The sequence below is a fragment of the Hemicordylus capensis genome, chromosome 8 (assembly GCF_027244095.1).
Source record: "Hemicordylus capensis ecotype Gifberg chromosome 8, rHemCap1.1.pri, whole genome shotgun sequence".
Taxonomy (NCBI): domain Eukaryota; kingdom Metazoa; phylum Chordata; class Lepidosauria; order Squamata; family Cordylidae; genus Hemicordylus; species Hemicordylus capensis.
In genome coordinates this window covers 10,042,215-10,061,286 of record NC_069664.1, presented here as the reverse complement: position 1 = coordinate 10,061,286, position 19,072 = coordinate 10,042,215, and the positions used below count along the sequence as shown (strand labels likewise).

At 47.9% G+C, this 19,072-nt stretch overlaps 2 protein-coding genes across 3 annotated transcripts in view; one reads left to right on the top strand and one right to left on the bottom strand.

Moving 5' to 3' along the window:
* The window catches only part of CNNM4 (cyclin and CBS domain divalent metal cation transport mediator 4), a 56,561-nt gene extending 51,136 nt beyond the window's left edge, over positions 1–5,425 (bottom strand). Inside the window, exon 1 of the mRNA XM_053270113.1 lies at positions 3,895–5,425. Coding sequence (XP_053126088.1) covers positions 3,895–5,311 — 1,417 coding nt within the window. The 5' untranslated portion in view covers positions 5,312–5,425. The remainder of the gene's footprint in view (positions 1–3,894) is intronic.
* Positions 5,426–11,699: 6,274 nt separating this feature from the next.
* The window catches only part of LMAN2L (lectin, mannose binding 2 like), a 28,929-nt gene continuing 21,556 nt past the window's right edge, over positions 11,700–19,072 (top strand). For both annotated transcript variants that reach the window (XM_053270115.1, XM_053270114.1), the window contains exons 1-2: positions 11,700–12,009; positions 13,260–13,378. In XM_053270115.1, coding sequence (XP_053126090.1) covers positions 11,865–12,009; positions 13,260–13,378 — 264 coding nt within the window. In that variant the 5' untranslated portion in view covers positions 11,700–11,864. The remainder of the gene's footprint in view (positions 12,010–13,259; positions 13,379–19,072) is intronic.

Here is a 19,072-nt window from a genome sequence, read left to right as displayed (position 1 = left end):
ATCCTACTCAGTCAATGTAAAAGCTCTCCTTGCACTTGGACAGCCAAATAATAAAAATTAAGGCAGTATTCCCAAACTACCGATACTGGAAACACATCTTCTCCTTCTGCCTCCATGAAATTAACATTTCCCTCTAAATTAAGATTTAAACTGTAATCATTAGGGTTATTAGTAGCACATGGAGAAGTATGGATTTTCTGCCTCCGAAACACACTCTAGTAAAGTGGTTAGTTAAGGTTAAATTTAACTAACTAACTAACTTCATTAGAGCTTGAAACGCAAGACAGGATGACGATCATTCTGGTCAAAAGTGGAATCTCTTTCATCTGTTTTGGAATGACAAAGTGCAAAACAACATACAACCTTTGGCCGTTCTAAAAACAACGTAAGAAAATATGAAGGAAAACTGGACTGGGTCTCTGTGTGTAAATATGGCTGCAGATGCAAGACAGATAGATGAGTGTTGTTTTTTTTAAACTGTTAATGTATGTTGAAAACTGATAAAATAAAGTTGGTTATACAGAACAAAAATTAGAAGCACCCTTACACTGGCAAAGGTTTAATGCGAAGTGTGTGTGTGTGTGTGTGTGTGTGTGTAAGCAGGCATCCACAATTCCACTTGCCTGCTCGCCAGTGGCAAGTGCCCTCAGCCCTCTGGCAAGCATGGCACCCAGCACCACACATATCTCCTCACCCGAGGTTTCCTTTCCACCGGCATTTTTGAGAAGGGAAGCAGGAATCCTTCCTGAGTGGCAAGAGGGGCTCCCACTGTTTCGTACCCTCTCCATCTCTCAGTGCAAATGACGGAAGACCCACTTCTCTCCTCTGCTTGTGGGCCAGAAAGGATTTGGGGGAAGAGAGTGGGCTGGTGGCAAGCACAAAAAGTGGCTAGTGAGCTAAAAGCCACCTAATTGCGCAGCGGGGAAATGACTTGGCTAGCAAGCCAGAAGTTGCCAGTTCGAATCCCCACTGGTATGTTACCCAGACTACGGGAAACACCTCTAACGGGCAGCAGCGATCTCGGAAGATGCTGAAAGGCATCATTCCATACTGTGTGGGGGGAGGCAATGGTCAACCCCTCCTGTATTCCACCAAAGACAACCACAGGGTTCTGTGGTCGCCAGGAGTCGATATCGACTTGACGGCACACTTTACTTACATATACTGAGTCAGACCATTGGTCTATCTAACTCAGTATTGTCTTCACAGACTGGCAGCGGCTTCTCCAAGGTTGCAGGCAGGAAACTCTCTCAGCCCTATCTTGGAAATGCTGCTAGGGCTGGAACTTGGAACATAGATGCTCTTCCCAGAGTGGCTTCATCCCTTAAGGGGAATATCTTACAGTGCTCACATGCAGTCTCCCATTCAAATGCAACCAGGGCAGACCCTGCTTAGCTAAGGGGACAAATCATGCTTGCGACCACACAACCAGCTCTCCTCACTTAGCGAGCTAAGCCTAAATTTGTAGAAACCCGTAAGTAAAAATTACTTCTCAAACACCCCTGGCATTTCTGTGAGTGTCATGAAACTAGACAATTGCCTGACTGGAACTAGGGAAGTCCAGAGAAGCAAGGGGTCATCAGACAGGCAGCCTCCCCTGGAGGTGGATAATTTCTCCACCAGGGAATAGCTGCAACCTTGTGTTGAAATTGACTAAATGATTAAATTACCCCCACCCCACTCCCTGGGAGAAGACAAGCCCAGCACAATAAACCCTGCAGAAAAACAGCAGGTAACCTTTCGGCTCAGGGAAGCTTTTTAATGATTCCAGTTATCCACTGGATACCAGTATCTTCCTGAATACCGATCAAAGCGATGGCAGAAGAGCATTACCTTCATCTCCTGCTTTCGAACTTCCAGAAGGGATTTGGCTGGCCACTGCGGGAAACAGGATACTGGACCAAATAAATTTTTGGTATGATCCATGAGGGATATTCTTATGTTTACTTATTTCTCAGGTCACCCCAGCAGTGCTCTCCTGGTTCACCATTGGGGCATGACAAGGGTTAAGCTCTCTGTGCACCCAAATGAGGAACTAAAATGTCTTGGCTAAAGAGCTATTTTTAAGTGCAATGTGAACGACACCCAAAACAACTCCACAGAACGTCTGAAGTAAGACCCAAGTTGTTTTTATCCATGCAGGCTTTGCAGGAAGAGACCAGGGTTTTCCCTTCAAGGCAAAAAAGCAAACAGACAGACAAGACACTGTCATTTCACTTTTGCGTCGATTTCAGGAGCAGCTTTTCAAGCAGTGTTGGGACTGCAAATATAGGAAGCCGTTCCATGCCGAAGAGAGAAAAACATGCACGCACACAAAAGAGTCTCCCCTGCCCCGTATTTATACATGTGACATGTTTCTGTTTAATATTGTGGCTGGGCAGAGCAGCATAGGAACGGCAAGATCCCCCGAGAAGTTCTCCCGCAAAGGCCTCCTCGAAATAAAATCCGTATGCATTTCAAGGCCTGTGCAGGAGAGCTTCCCATTGGATCATGCCCCTTGACCACTCATAAGAACATAAGAACAGCCCTGCTGGATCAGGCCCAAGGCCTCCTGCCACACTGCCCATTTTTTAAAAGGTGCTTCTTAGCTTCCAAGAAGGGATCCTGAGGATCAGGGGCGTAGCAAGGTCAGAGTGGGCCCCAGGACAAAAAATGAAGATGGGTCCCTGTCCCCCCTGTCCCCTCCCCTTCTTCAGAGAGATCCAAGGCGGAGAGTAAAGAGCACCCAGCCATGGGGCTCCCTCACTCAGGGGCCCAGGGACATCCCCCCACCCTGTTCAATTGTAGCTAAGCCCCTGAGGATATTTACAGAGCAACCCGCAACTGACCTGTGCGGCTTTAAACAGTTTTTGGCATTGTAACGCCCAGACTTCCTGATATCTCCCACCAATGTTTGGAACTTGTGGCGCTGAAACTGTCTATCAACAGCTCTGAGACCTGAGGCACGTTAACAGGGGAAACATCACAGTCACCAGCTACTCTCCTCAAACAAGATCGCTCCAGGCTGCCGATATGGAAATTCCTTGGAAATTCCCAGAGTGACCATCATGTCTCTCTGCAGAGCAGTTCCGACGCTACCGGGCACACCACTGACCTGGCTGGGACCCTCTCTCAGATATTGTAATGCTAGAGGAATCAGATGCACTTTCCCGGCCCTTTAACCAGCTAATCTGGGCCAAGACCGGAAGGATCTGGTTCCGGAAGGATTTCACTTCTCATTTTCATCCTAATGATCCCCGTTGGCTTGTTTTCCTACAAGAAGCAAAGTGTTCCTGTAGAAGGAGCCTCAAAAACTTTCGTTCAACATCCTGTTCCATGCAAGATCCAACTCCTTATTTGGCCAGCTTGGTTTCTATCACTGTCTAGTTACAGGAATCGGTTTATCCCTGCTTCAAAGCTGGTATGAGACTCAGACCCAAATTCCACTTTCCTTCAAATTAGCCTCTAATTAGAAGCACACTTCCTTCCTAGGTACTACTGGTTGACCTCACCGAGTCTTTCTTCCATGTAAACACACCTGGGGCTGGGGTGCGTTTCCCTGCTCAAGCAAAAGAGTTTGAGAACCATGGCATCATGTCGTCAACATAACACACAGCTCTCATAAGATGCTCATGGATGGTTGTGGCTACTTGGGGAGTGCCCACTCTGTGGCAAGCTCAAGTTTCCTGTCACGTCATGTACAAAACAGCCCTAAATTCAGGGTTCTCAAACTTGGGCCCCCAGAACTACAACCCCCATCATCCCCAGCCCCAATCGCCTTTGGTATTGGGGCTGGGGATGATGAGCATTGTAGTCCAGCAACATCTGGGGACCCAAGTTTGAGAACTTCTGCCCTAAGAGCTTAACAGTCTAGTACCGACCCAAGCATTTGGCCCAGAATTCCCCTTTGCTTACCCTTTTTGAATTCTTCCAGCATAGCATCCAGCTTGGTGTCATGGAAGACAAAATGGACCGGGTGGTTGTAGAACTTGGTGATGGTCTTGAGGGTGGTGCAGTCGTCGGGGTCTACAAAGGCCAGATCCTTGACGTAGAGTATATCCACAATGTTAGACCGCTCCTCCTCAAAGACAGGGATGCGGGTATAGCCGCTTTCCATGATCTCCGACATGGTGTTGAAATCCAAGATGGCGTCACTGTGGATCATGAAACAGTCGTGGAGCGGGGTCATGACGTCCTCCACGGTCTTAGTCCTGAGCTCCAGCGCCCCCTGGATCATGTTCAGCTCTTCCTTCACCAAGTCATTGTATGGCTCCGTCACCTTGAGCATCTCCACCAGCTTCTCCCGGTTGTAGACCGTGCCGATTTCTTGGCCAAGCACACAGTCCAAGAGCTTGCTGATGGGATAGGAGAGGGGGAAAGTCAACAGCATGAAGAACTTGGTGACGACGATGGTGTTGGCACCCACGGCCAAGCCATGGCGGGAGCACAGGGCCTGCGGGACGATCTCCCCGAAGACGACGATGCCGCAGGTGGAGGCGATGACGGCCCCCAAGCCAGAGCCAATGAGGTTGTCCAGCAGGATGGTGAGGGTGGTGTTGACCAAGACGTTCCCCAGGAGGAGGGAGCACAGCAAGTAGTTGCCCTTCCGGCGGATGGGCTCGATCTTGCGGGCGTAGCGCTTCTCCTTCTCGGCGCCGCAGTTCTGCACGATGCGCAGCTCCATGGGGTCCAGGGCCATGAGGCCCAGGTTGAGCCCGCTGAACATGCCCGAGAGCCCCAGCAGCAAGATGATGAGGATGAGCTGCAGCCAGAGGGGCATGAGGTACTGCTTCTCCTCCACCACCCGGATGAAGGCGTCGCTGCCGTGCAGGGGCACCCAGGCCTGCCCGGGGTGCTGCTGGGTGCACATCACGTACTGCTTGGACTGCTCCTCCTTGCGCAGCCGCTCCACCTTGACCTGGACCAACACCGAGGTGTCTCCGCTCTCGCTGCTGGGGACCCGATTCACCTTCAGGTCCTGGGTCTTCTCGGAGCAGTTGGCCCCGCTGGCCGGCTCCGGGTGGGTGCCGTTGACCTCGGCGAAGGCCACCATCTGGTAGACGTTGGGGTGCATGCCCAGCCCGAAGAGGCGCAGCTGGATCTCGGCGCCCTCCAACACCTGGATTATGCTGGCGTTCTGGACGTCCGGCGCGGGCAAGGTGGTGTACTCCAGCCGCATGCCCAGGATCACGGGGCCGGCGCTGGGAAGGGGCGCCGCGGGCCTCGGGAAGAGCCACAGCAGCCCGAGCAGCGGCAGGGCCAGCGGCGTCGGGGGAGCCCCGGCCGCCTCGCCCCCTCCTCGCCGGCGCCCGCTCCAGCTCAGCAGCGCCATGTTGGACTCGCCTGGCCGCCGCCGCTGCGCGCGCTCGCTCGCCGCTCCACTGGACTCAGGGCTGGCGGCGGGCGCTCCGGCGGGGGGCGGTCCCTTCCCGGCGCGTCACCGGCCCGCCCCCTCCGCCGTCCCGGGCGCCTTAAGGAGGATCCGCGGGGCTGCTTAAGGAGGCGCGCGCGGGGGAAGACGGGTGCTCAGCAGCAGGGAGGCGCGGCTCGGGAACGCGCTTGCGTTTCCTTTCCAAGGGCCATGCTTTTTGAATGAGTCTCCAGAGCAGCGCCGCCCCGGCCTCAGAGGTGGCTCTTGCCGCAGAATGAGAGGGCAGGTCCTTGCCCCGAGGGGCATACAGTCTGGAACAGAGGCAAGGGAGACAACGAAGGCAGCAGCAGCACGCCAGGGCAATGCCGAGAGCCCCAGCTTCACCTGCTGGATTTCTGCCTGGCACACCCTATTTTCAAGTCGAAAAGCAGAGAGAAAGAAAGGGGAAAAAGTGTGCAACAGCATTGGATACATTCATTTATATCTGTTGTGGAGGCTAAAGGTGCCAAATTGAAACAGCAGATTACACACAGCCCTGCAATTACTGGGTCGTGGGGGGCCGTGGAAAGCCTGGACTGCTGTTTCTTCTCCCAAGGCACCACTTCGCGCCAGTTCACTGCCCTTCTAGGCTTCCTTAACCCACCTGGAGCAGCGGGGGGGGGGCCTTCTCCCCCACCCTTCCTGGGTGCTAGCAAACTCCACAAAACTCCAAGAGATCTTCCTCAGCCTTGCTGGAGTACAGATTTCGCCTACATTAGTTTTGCTTTAATTATTTAGGAGCTCCAGGCTTGTCATAAAAGCCCCAAATGGCAGGAAGAGTTATAAATCCAAGAGGTTCCACTCCGAAGACCTGATGCTGCCTCTCACCCATCTCTGTTATTGCTCCATCAGCAGAAGCCAAGACAGAAACTTCAGGGTCGGGTAATGAGAGACAAATTCTAAGGAAGGGGTGTCCACGCCCACCACCAAATGACCCAAACATGCAACACTCAACACAGCCCCCAGTCCACTGGTTTTCAGGGCTAAGTTAGCATGAACAGTGACACCACCATTTTTTATCCATCTTAACTGGATTTGAGATGCATTTTTAAAATCTGTTGTTCCTCCCTGGGATGGGGCTGGCTATGCCATTTAAATAAGCCAGTAAATAATGCTAGAGACCTCTTGGAGCCAAACACATGACAGAATAATTATATGAAATTTATTTATTTATTTTTACATTTGTATCCTTAGCAGCATATAGTTCCTCCTCTCTGGGTCCTCTGTGAGTTCTCTCCAGGACTCTCCATTTTCCTGTGTGAGGTTTCCCCTGCCGCAGTTTCCTGTCCCCTAGATCCGTTCATTCCCTAACCATCACCCCTCTTGCCTTCTAAGTCTTTCCCTCCCCAATCAGTTGTGGCTCTTCTAATCCCAAGGCCCTATGTGAAGTTTCCCCCTAAACAAGTTCACTTTCTGCTGTGCTTGTGGTACCTGATATTCAACAGCAAGCGTTAGAATGTTCATAAACATTCTGTGGCATCACAGTAGCTCAGCCAAGGCTGTCTATTTCTGGGTGTGGCTTGCATACAAGGTTTGCATAAAAGATGATGACCTTACCTATTGTATCTGTGACTTTTCTAGGAAAAGGGAGTACAGTCACCAAACAAGGAGAGTTTTGAAGTGCATAGCAGTGGGGTAGGGTGGCAAAGTTAGACTGGGGTTTCTGCCTTTCTTTCTTGGCTTTGTCCTGTGCCTTTATGGTAACCTGAGGCATGGAAATTAGAACTTCAAGTACAAATTAAAATAGTGTGATTTTTGTTGATTTACTATCTTAGATTGTAAGTTTCCTTGAATGCCAAGACAAGTATATAAATAAATAAATATAATAATAATAATAATAATAAATTAATTAATGTAGTGAATAAATAAAATTAAGCAAGTGAAGCTCTTCCCAGCATAGAAATCAAGCGATGGGGAAAAGATTCATATCTCTGTGTGTCACCTCTAGGGATGTGCACGAATCGATTCAGTGTATCCAGTAGGGATATGCCAAGTGGTTTTGGCGGGGCGGGGAGCAGTATCTTTAAGCATGAGTAAAGCAGGCCCTTACCTGCTCCTCTGCTGCCCGGCTGCTTTTCTGGGCACGGCACTGAGCTGCTCAGAAGTCCACATGCAGCCGCGTAGGGATATGTGAAGAGGTTTGGAACTGAACCTGTTCGACATTGAACTGGTTCAGTTCGACAGCTCAACTTTGAATCGAAACCTCCTGATTCGGTTCAGCATCAAGCCAAACCCGCCGACCTGTTCAGGGGGTCTGAAGTTTTATTTTTTTTAAAAGATCAACTTACCTCCTCTGGGGGGCTTCTCCAAGGACGCAGGGGATCTCCGGAGGTTCCCCATCTTCAGCCCATTCTGGGCCTGCCCTCATTTTGGAGGCCGCCATGCATGCCTAATGGGCCTCTGTGAGGCTGGGTCATGACCCACATAGAGGCCCATTGGGCATGCGAGGCTGCCTCCAAAATGGCTGTGGCGTTCCACTGCAGGCCCAGAACTTTAGAGGACAATCTTGCAGTCAGTCACTCAGAGGTTACTAATTATATCATTCCAACTAACATTCCAAAAAGATATAAAATATCTCAGTTCTTCAAACTTATTCACACTACAGATCTCCTGATTAACCCACAGAATCTACAGGAAGGTGAGGGCTGCTAAAGTAATTTCAGTCTGCAGTGTATCAGAACCAGTTGGTGATTTGGTATTTAGAGCCTTGAGCTCCATACCTAATTTAACTTTCTTTTCTTTTCTCTTGGCATATGCAACTTGTGTTGTAACAAAGGTACAGCAAACCGTCCGCTGAGAAATATTTGCTTGTTGGCTCCGTATTATGGCAACAAAGTGAACTGTCTATCTGGCATCTTGCCTGGGAAGTAATGCTAGGAAGACTATAAATAAATATTTTGCATTTATACATGGCCTTTCATCCTCTGCCCAGGATTTCAAAAAACGTAACAGATTGTTAAACAGAATGCACTTGAGGAGGAGTTTGCCATCCCATGCCCAAATAGCAGCCAAGTTACCAACATCTTGGTACTTTAGAAATTCAGAGGAATGCAATAACTTTTTTTTTGGTGGTTTTTTTTTTTTTTAAAGATTCAGGCACACCAAGAAAGCTACCTTAGCTGGTGGAAATCTGGGCCATGGCACTCAGCATCTTGTACCAGTTGTGGCGAAGCGTCAGGGCCATGTGTGCTAAACAAGAATGTGTGTGTGCGTGCGTGGGGGGTGGGGAACCTGTGATAAATTATCCCAGAAAAAATGTTGTACCCAGGAAAAAAGGGGTTTTTTTTTGTACCCAGAAAAGCGGACGTTTGTAGCTTTATCAATGCATATAACCAAGGGCGGAGCCACCATTGAGCGGTAGGGTTCAAAGAACCCGGGCCACCAATGAAAAAGGCTGCCGGAGCCCTCCTTGCACATGACATCATGTGCAAAGGAGGTGTGGCCTAGGCTCCAGAGAGCTCATTTACAGCCAGTGCTTGCTGGCTGGCTGGCTGTGTTATTGATGTTTCTTCCTCCAACTTTAAAATCACGCTCATCTTCTTCCAATCCAGCTTCTCTCAGTATATGTTCAGCATGTAAGTTGAATAAATAAAGAGAAAGTATACAGCCTTGTCTTACTTCTTTGCCGATCTGGAACTAGCTCATAATAGCCAGCTTCAAAGACACATGTACGTTAAAGCGGAATGGCAGCCCATGTTCCAGAGGGCCCACCCCAGACCTCTGCATTTCCAGCCAACGTTTGCTGGCTGGGTGTATTTATTCCCCTTTCTTTCCCTTGCTAGATGGAGAGGAAAGGAAATAAACACAGCTAGCCAGCAAGCACTGGCTGTAAATGAGCTCTCTGGAGTCTAGGCCACACCTCCTTTGCACATGATGTCATGTGCAAGGAGGGCTCTGGCAGCCTTTTTCATTGGCGGCCCGGGTTCTTTGAACCCTACCGCTCAATGGATGATCTGCAAGCTCTAGTAGTAAAAGTCAAGGAGCACAGTGAAACAATGGGACTACGACTAAAGGTAAAGAAGATTAAACTAATGACAACGGGTACAGCAAACAGCCTCAGAATTGATAATGAAGACATAGAAGTGGTAGATAGCTTCTGCCTTTTAGGATCAACCATCAACAGTAAAGCATCCAGCCTCAGACTAGCACTTGGTAGGGTTGCAATGAAGGCCTTGGAAAGGATCTTTAGATGCTGTGACGTGTCTACACACCTACAAAGATTATAATCGTTCGGACAATGGTTTCCCCCGTGACACTCTATGGATGTGAAAGCTGGACTGTGAAGAAGCAAGATAGAAAAAGCATGGATGCTTTTGAACTTTTGTGCTGGAGAAGACTTTTGAGGAGACCATGGCCAGTCAGGAAAACAAACCAATGGATCATAGAATCAATCCAGAATTTTCACTTGAGGCACAAATGACCAGGGTCAAACTATCATACTTTGGACACATTATGTGAAGACCCAGTTCCTTTGAGAAGTCCATAATGCTGGGGAAAGTGGAAGGAAAGAGAAGAAGAGGACGACCAGTAGCAAGGTGGATGGACTTGATTATGGCAGCAATGAATGCACCACTGAGAGACCCTAAAGGCAGATTATCCTGGAAAGAATAGTCAACACTGACTTGACGGCACTTAACCAACCAACCAACCAACCAACCAACCAACCAACCAATCAGTATGAGCTGGGTGAGCAATCTTCAGGATTGCCAAGGTCTGTCGGCTGGAGCCTAGAGCAAAATAGTGGCTCAGGATGAAGGCACAGGGTGGAGTTGCCTTATAGACCATTGGCTCATCTAGCTCAGGACTGTCTACACTGACTGGCAGCAGCTCTCTGAGGTTTCAGGTAGGAGGAGTCTCATCCAGCCTTACCTGAAGATGCTGCCAGAGGTCAAACTTGGGCCTTCTGCATGAAAGCAGAGGCTCCACCATTGAGTTATGGCCCCATCCCCTTAGGCCCACATTTTATAGTGCTCAGATGTAGTCTAGTCACCCTTCCAAATGCAAACCAAAGCATACCCTGCTTAGCAAAGGACAATTCATGCTCACTTCCACAAGACTAGTTCTCCTTCAAATACATGTTCGCCCCCCAAAACATGCTTAGCCCAGGGATTGTTTTCAGGACCAGCTCACAATCCTTTCACACAAACATCCGCTCTTGATTTTCTCCAAAACATTCTTCATTTCAACAGCCAGCCAGATTTTGTTAAATTGTTGCCATCAACAAGAGTTCTGTGTCTTCTGCTACTACTGCAGGTATTTATATGCTGCAGTGCTTAAATTTTAAAACATGCAGATAAATAATGATTCTCCGATTCCCTTCCCCTCCCCATCCTTTTCTTCCTTTCACGAGGAACGGAGAAGGCAATGGCTATGGATATCGTATTTACATTTATACTCGGCCTTTCATCCAAGGAGCTCGGGATACCCCACACGAGTTGTTTCCCCATCTTATCCTTACAACAACCCTGTGAGGTAGGCTAGAATGACTTTCAAGAGGAAAAAAATTAGTCGGTCACGCTGCTGTTGCTAATGCGGTTTCATGGCATGCTTCCTTTGAAGTCCATTCCATAGGATCTATTTGATATAGTGAACAAATATTAGCTCTATGGGTAATCCCCTGATGATGCTGGACTACAAAGATGGCCTTAAAGACCCATCTTTTTAGCCTGGCTTTTAAAGATATTTAGTTTTAATTCTAATCTGCTTTTAAATGGGTTTTGATGGTAATTGGCATGCATTTTTTATTTTAATGTAAACCACCCTGAGCCACTTTAGCTGTGGTATATAAATCGGATAAATAAATAAATAAATCATAAATAAGATCCCCAGCAACAACCCTTGCCTTATGGAGACAGAGCGAGGACCTGGTATTTCACCCCACACACAGCCTGCTTCTGCCTTCCAGCGTCCTGACCAGTGTATTTCGAAGGCACTGGGACTGACCGACAAGCATTTGGCACGAGTTCTCTTGCTTCTATATTTCAAATTTTAACAAAACTATTAAAAGAAAATAATTTGAAACTGCAATTCTAAGCACTCTGCCTTGGCTGTGAGACCCAACCGAACTGGGTGAGAGTCTGAGACTTATTCCCAAATCCTTCCCAAGTGAAGATGTAGCGGACTTGAGTGGGTTATAAAGAACTTTGAACTGAATGGGCGTCCTCCTGCCAATCTATTTAAAAGGCACATGTCCCTTTAAGGCAGGACTCAGCCAAGCACTACATTTCCCAACACACTTTGCGGGGATCCCTTCGGCACCTATTAAAGGGCCGTCTCGTTGCCGTAGGCCGCGCCTCCCAAGTATCGTAAATAGAGGAAGCCTTTCAGTCAACCAGGGGGCGTGCAGCACGCGGAAGTAGGCGGGGACTACGCCACCGACCAATGAGAGCAGGGTCCGTTGCAGTCTAAGGAGAAGGCGTGGGCGGGCGTTGGAATTGGGAGCAAAGCAATCGGGGCTGGTGGTGGAGCAGCGAAGATGGCGGCGGCCGGGGGCTCCCGGCGTGGTGGCTGGTGCGAAGTTGGAGTCGTGGGGCTTTGTCTCCTGCTGCTCACCGAGGCTTGGGCCGAGCAGATGGAGGAGCACCTGAAGCGGGAGCATTCGCTCACCAAGCCCTACCAGGGTAAGCGGGAGAGTCTCAGCTGCGAGGAAAGCTTCACCTGTTGGAGCACTGCCTGCATGCCACGGAGCCCTGCTAGCCCTGAAGGGTTTTCCCCAATTGCATCTCTGTTCAAGGAGGTTGGGGGCAACCTGGCTGCTTCCCCGGTTGGATTTCTGTCTGCCTGTCGTGGCACAGGAGCCCTGAAGACTTTGTCAAGGTTGTGGATCTGGATAGGGCTGGGGGTGCACAGGCTTCCACTTGTGGGATTTCTGCCTGTCCTTAAGTAAGAGAGAGCTGTTACTTCATTGTTAACAATGCAAGGAGCCTTTCCAGCAATGGAAATCTATCTCTAAAATCACTGTTCAGGGGTTTAGCTTGCTGGCCTTCTGCCTATCATTTATTTATTTATCTATCATATTTCTCTACCGCCTGATATGTACGTCTCTATTCAATGCAAAAAGACCCTGTTTGAACTTGAGCATTGGTTAGACTAGAAATGCCTTACCAATTGAGTTTCAGCCTGCTGTATGGCTGATAAAAGCATTGGGGCCCCAATGAGAGATAGGTGGGAAACTGGCAGCTCTGTTCATCTGGAGCCAGGGTGGATTGCCAGTGAAAAGGAGGGAGTTGTTTGAGAAGGGCTCCTGTGTTGAATGCCAGCCTGAAATTCAGCACAGGTAAGGTATTTCACTGTTGCTCTTTACAGAGGAAATCTGTGGCTCTCGCAGCTCTGGTTATGCAGCTATTCAAGGCATGAGAACTGCTGGCTGGGAGGGTGGTAGCCTTATTGGGAGGCAAGCTACTTGGGAGAGCGGAAGGCTTAGGCCAGAGGAGGAAGAGGGCACTGTGGCTCCAGGAGTCCTGAGTTCAAGAGAAGGTATATGCAGGAGGCAGGGGCTCCAGATGGCTGTGGCTTAAGTGAAGCTGCTGGCAGCTCTGTTTGTATGTAACAACCTCTTATGTTTCCAAAATGCCCAATGCCCCATGTTAGGAAGAGGTAGAGTGCAAGGTCTCACTGTGTTGCAGACTTGTTGCACCCTTTTGTGGAATGCCTGTTTGGGAGCCCTGGGACAGAAGGATAATTTTGCACTTAACTACTTCTCTTAGGAGTGCATAAAGGGTGCGTGCAGTCAGTAGCCCCAGGGAATTCCCTGGCTTTCTCCCCCATCAATTATGCATCTCTGTTCTGGGTTTTCTTTCTTGCTTGTGCCAGAATATGATGAGATCTATAGAAGATATGTGGCTTGAACACGTTTCTCTTTACGCTGAAGGTGTTGGTTCATCCACCTCTTCTTTGTGGGAGCTTATGGGGAACGCTATGATCATGACCCAGTTCGTCCGCCTCACTCCGGATATTCAGAGCAAGCAAGGAGCAGTCTGGAACAGGGTGGTAAGACTTTTACTTTCCTCTGATTGCCTGTGGCTGGGCTCTGGGGTTTAATTAACAGCAGAAATAATTGGCTTGTAACTTTTACTGAGGTTGACGTTATCCTCTGTGAATCTAAAGTTGTGAAAGCTGAGATACTTGGCTCCTGATACTGAAATTCTGATGGGAATAAAGAGTTTGAGAATGTTTTTTTTTTTTTTTTAAATGTGTGTAGGAAAGTGCCACAGTTCCCAAGCAAACGAAAATGGTGATTTTCGACTTCAATTGTGCGGATGAATTGTTCCTTGAAAATCCAAAGTTCTGATTAGGTGGCTTTTAGATGTATTTTAAAACCTGGCTCTGTGGTTGCCTAATGTTTGTTTTTTGGATAAAATGCAGTACAGCTGGCTCCTCTATTATTTTTGGTGTGGTTTTGCCAGTGTGTTTTATGCAATCCTCAAATTGAGAAGGATGAGCTACAATTCCAGAAGTTCCTGTTTTGCATTTTGCCTCTGCCATGAATTCACTGAGTGTCCTTGGGCAAGGCACAATCTCTTAACGTCAGCTTTCCCATCTGAAGGTGGCAATATCACTGACCTACCTTAGAAGCAATAGTGGCTGGTATGAACAGGGTGGGACAGGCCGGCGGAGGGTGTGTGTGATGTTAAACTAACTTCAGGTGTGGATTGTTCCTGCTCGCCTCTGCCCACCTTTGCCACCCCTCTCTGCCTTGTTTCACCTACTGCGACATTAACCCCAGGCGCGTGGGCTGGTGGTTCACCTGGTTGGGGAACCAGGTGAATAACTAGCCTAATGCGGCGATGGACGAAACACAGCAGAGCAAGGCGGTTGGTGGGGGCGGGGAGAAGGAGAATGGGAATGAACCCCTCGCCTGCAACTCATTTGCTTCCTACCCCCCATTCCATCCATGCTGGCTTCTATTGCCTACAGGATTGTAGCAACCCTGCATTGGGAATCTCTTGGCAACTGGAAACATTATGCAGATATCTTTATTGCAGACAGTAGCACTTGTCTTCTGGCCGATGGCTGCCAGATGGCTTTTTTGGCTGTTGCTAGCCCAAGCAAAAATATTGGTGAAAGGAACTGTGTAGTTGGGATTTAAGGCAAGCCAGATGTTCTGCTCCAGTCCAGAAGTGTGTTGAGGTTTCTGTGCTGTTCACTATTAGCCTTTCCTAAAGTAAACATGATTCTAGAAACTTCTGGATGTTTGCCATCTTGAGTGCCAGTAATGTTTTCCAGGGCTCTGGACCTGCTGATGTGCCATTTTGCCAGTCTCTTGCAACTAGGAACTTGTGCCAATGTCTATACTGATTTATTGCTGATTCAAATATTATTGATTGGTTGTATTTATAAACCACCAGCTATAGACATCCGCGGGCAATTTACAAACACATGTGCTAGCAGGGTTGGCTTGGGATAGCAATAGTAGCTCCATACCCTTGTGATGATGGAGAACCTGACATGGGGTTGTCCCAGGAGACGGTTTGGAGCTTTAGCTAGTGCAGAATCTTGCAGCTTGACACTTGGCTGGATTGGGTCCTGGGCAGTGCTCCCTCTAACAGGGATTCCCAGTTGTTGTTGACTACAGCTCCCAGAATCCCCAGCTGCAATGGCTTTTGCTTGGGGATTCAGTGAATTGTGACTCTTGCTTGTGGATTCTGGGAATTGTAGTCCACAACATCTGGGAATCCCTTTTGGAGCGAACAGTGGTCCTAGGGTGCATGTCACACCGGGGTTCTCAAACTGGGGCCCCCAGTTGTCTTTGGAGTTCAGTTCCCATAATCCCCAGACACAATGGCCAATAATCCCACCATGATTTGGGATTATGGGAACCACCATGATTTGGGATTATGGGTCCAATGTCTGGGGACCCAGGTTTAAGAACTCTTGCATTATGCGATTCTTGCTCATCTGCGCTGGCTTCAGATTAGCTTCCACTTCCCGTTCAAGGGGTTGCACAAGGCCTTTAAAACTGAATATCCTGAGTACCCACTGGATCTCTTGAACATGCTTCATAGTAGTTTTTCTGCTTTTAAAACACCATTGCACATCTGGCTGGTCAGGACAATAAAAGCATGGTAATACCCGAGGCACAAATGACGAGGCTCAAACTATCATACTTCAGACACATTCTGTGAAAACCCAGCTCCCTTGAGAAGTCCATCATGCTGGTGAAAGTGGAAGGAAAGAGAAGAAGAGGATGATGAGCAGCAAGGTGGATGGACCCAATCACGACAGCAATGAATGCACCACTGAGAGACCTGAAAGGCCAAGCTGAAGATGGTGACCACATAGGTAGATTTTCTCCAGGATGATCTAAGAGTTGACACCAACCTGACGGCACTTCATCAATCAATGCATGGAAAGCTGGAGGTCTTGTGATGCTTTCGCCACTTTTCCATTGCTAGGAGTGTAGACCTTGTCAAAAATCACAATCAGTGGTCCCTCCGCCACTTTTCCATTGCTAGGAGTGTAGACCTTGTCAAAAATCACAATCAGTGGTCCCTCTAATTCTTTCCATCTATGTGCAGAATGAGTTTTGTTCTGGGCGGCAGTATCAAGGCAGTGTGCGTGCACCTGCATCCCGAGTGGGGCCTTCCTGATTCAACCTGAGCGGGATCTAAAATTGAATGAGTGGACACCAGAAAACTTGTAAGCGCAGGCATATGTGCACGCCTTCGAGGGAGCAGTGATCACAATGACCCCAGATGTTACAGACCACCCCAGCTAAGCCATGTACTACATGTTGACAGGGTCTGTTCAGCCAGCTGCTATTTTAGGCTTGTTCTGCTAGGTTTCTTACACTTTTTGTATCATTGGTTTGTTTGTATCACTTTGAAAGTGTGTTAAATGTATCTGTTTGCTGATGCTAGTCTTGGACTGTAACAAATCTAAATCTCTGTGCTGTATGTCTCTTTGAATATTTTAAAAGGAACAATTTTTTAAAATCTATGAACAAGCTTTCTTCTCTGAGTAACTTTCTTCATTCCTTTGTATCGACTACTGCTGGAGCAGTGCCTCAGGCTCTCATTAGTTTCCTCAATTTGCTTCTTAAAACAATCCTTTAAATAACAGATCCAAGCTCAATTTCCCATAAAGCTTTTGACCATGCACTGATTTTGTGGGTTTTTTTTGGTGGGGGGGGATGCACTTTAGAGATCAAAAATACCTCATTCTAGGATAAAGAGATTGATAGGTTCAGATTTAGGGTGGGTGGATAGTGATGTGTGAGCACTGTAAGTGATTCCCCTCAGGGGATGGAGCTGCTCTGGGAAGAGCAGAAGGTTCCAAGTTCCCTCCCTGGCAGCATCTCCAAGATCGGGCTGAGAGAGATTCCTGCCTGCAACCTTGGAGAAGCCGCTGCCAGTCTGTGTAGACAATACTGAGCTAGATAGACCAATGGTCCAACTCAGTATATGGCAGCTTCCTGTGTTCTGTTTTGTTCAGTGACTCTAATAAAGATCTGAATCTGAGAGGTGATGTTGCTTTGTGGATGGAATCACTTAATATGCAAGGTCCTTAATATGGAAAGTCCTTTTTGTGAAACAGCAGCGGAACTTGAGCATTTGTGGTTGCCAAGAATGTATTCATGTGACAGAGATTGCAGCATAGTTTGGCTTGCAACATCACTGGCAAGCGTGTACATGGAGCAACAGAGGCAGTTTTGCATGTTGTTGTCTGCATATTGGTTGAGGGATCAGATTTGTGGTGAACGCAGTTTCAGTCCATACGGTAGCGCTCTCCTTTTGACGTACTGAAAGAGAACTGCCTTTTGGCCTTAAGAATGCACCTTCAAGACCAGTGCGCTGCGACCTTGGGCTGGTTGTCGTGTCGTGGTGCTGAATGGGTCACAAAATGAGAACTTTTAAAAAAAACCCAATCTCTTCTGAAACATTTAATCTGGAGATCTGAGTTGCAGTGGGCATGGACCCTCAGCCTCTTGTAACTGATGAATTCAGCCAAATGGCTGTCATGAGGGCATATCTCTCCCCATAATGCGCCCCCCCCCCAGTTATTTTATTTGGAAATAGTTTGTGTTTGAAACCCTAAACCTTGCTAACTGGGCAAGGAGGCACCTTTTTAACATGGTGATCAGTGTTCCCTCTAAGGCGTGCACTCAAGTTTCTTGATGTCTGCTCAGTTCACTTAAGATCCTGCTCAGCTTGAATCCGAAAGGCCCCATGCTGAACGCACATGCTCACATCCTGTCTTGATACTGCCGCTCAGAACAAAATTCATTCTGCACACAGATGGAAACAACAGCGAGAACACTGGTGGTGATTCTCTCTGTTTAGCAGGGGGAGAGTAACTGGCCCTCTCCACCCCAGCACAGGACCTCCAGTGACTGTTGCTGGTGTTTATCTTAGGTTTCTTTTTAGATTGTGAGCCCCTCGGGGACAGGGACCCATCTTTATTTATTTATTATTTATCTATGTAACCACTTTGGAAACTTGTGGAAAATCGGTATTTAATTATTTGTTGCTGTTGTTGTGCTAAATAATGTGGCGATGCCTTAGTGGTCTGCCTTTCTCTTTTGTGCATGTCCCCACACAATGAAAGGGGCTTGAATGTAGTCTGCGTAGGTGGACCTCGTCGGATACAATATTAATTGTGCTACTGTATTATGCTTAATTACTTCATGTGTGTGTCTCCCCCCTCCCCCGGGTCCTGTATCGAGTATTTGCTGGTCTGTGACTGTATCAGTAAAGATTGATTGCACTTATGTTCTGAAGTGCAGTTGTGTTATGTTGCGGAGAGCTCTTTGTTGGAAGGAAGGGCAGGCAGATGGTTCTTTGGTCTGTGAGGGTGGTCCTGGCCTTGAACTCTTTCTGTGGCACAGGCTATTTCTAGTCCGTGCATGAACGATGCCCATGCACCCAAGGTCGAAGTGGCTCTGATCTAGGTCTAGTCCTGGGAGTGGCTAGCTTGAGGCTCTCCAGCTACTGTTGGGACTACAACTCCCATCATCCCCAGCTGGAGAGCCTCGGGCTGGCACTCCTGGGTCTAGCTGATGGAGCATGCAGTCTGTGAAATGTCTTGACTAGTTCTGAAGGCAGCTGAGCTTTTGTTCGAGTTGCGGTAGTGCCTCTTCGAAATGACTGCCGAGGAGTGCATGATGTTGGTGGGACATACGAACATATATTCGGTGGTTGCACTCTGTTTATGGAATAAACATGCAGTTTGCCTGCCTTCATCGCTTTCTTCTTTTAGACGCCAGGTGAAGACCTTTTTGTTCATTCAGGCCTTTAAATTTTAAATTTAAACTTTTAAAACTTGTGATTGTAACTGACTTTTTAAAAAAGATTGTTTAGATTGTGTGTGTGTGTGTGTGTGTGTGTGTTGTATCCTCCCCCCCCCTTCGTCAGTTATGATTTAATGTGTGGTTTTTATCTTGTGTTTTAATGTTGTATTGTAAGCTGCCCAGAGAATTTGTTATGGGGCGGCTAACAAATAAACTTAATTATTTATTACATAATATTGGTGATCCAAACTTCAGACTCCAAAAGAAAAACAGAGCACAATGCTGCTACTTCCCAGCATTGTCTGTCTGACCGTTTTTGGAAATAAGAATTCTGAACTAGCAGGACTCTGATTCTGATGCCACAAGACATTCTCTCTCTTTGTATTCTGTACTAGAAAAACCCCAAGGTATTTAGCTCTAAACTGTAGTCACCTAATGGTGCAGTAGGGAAATGA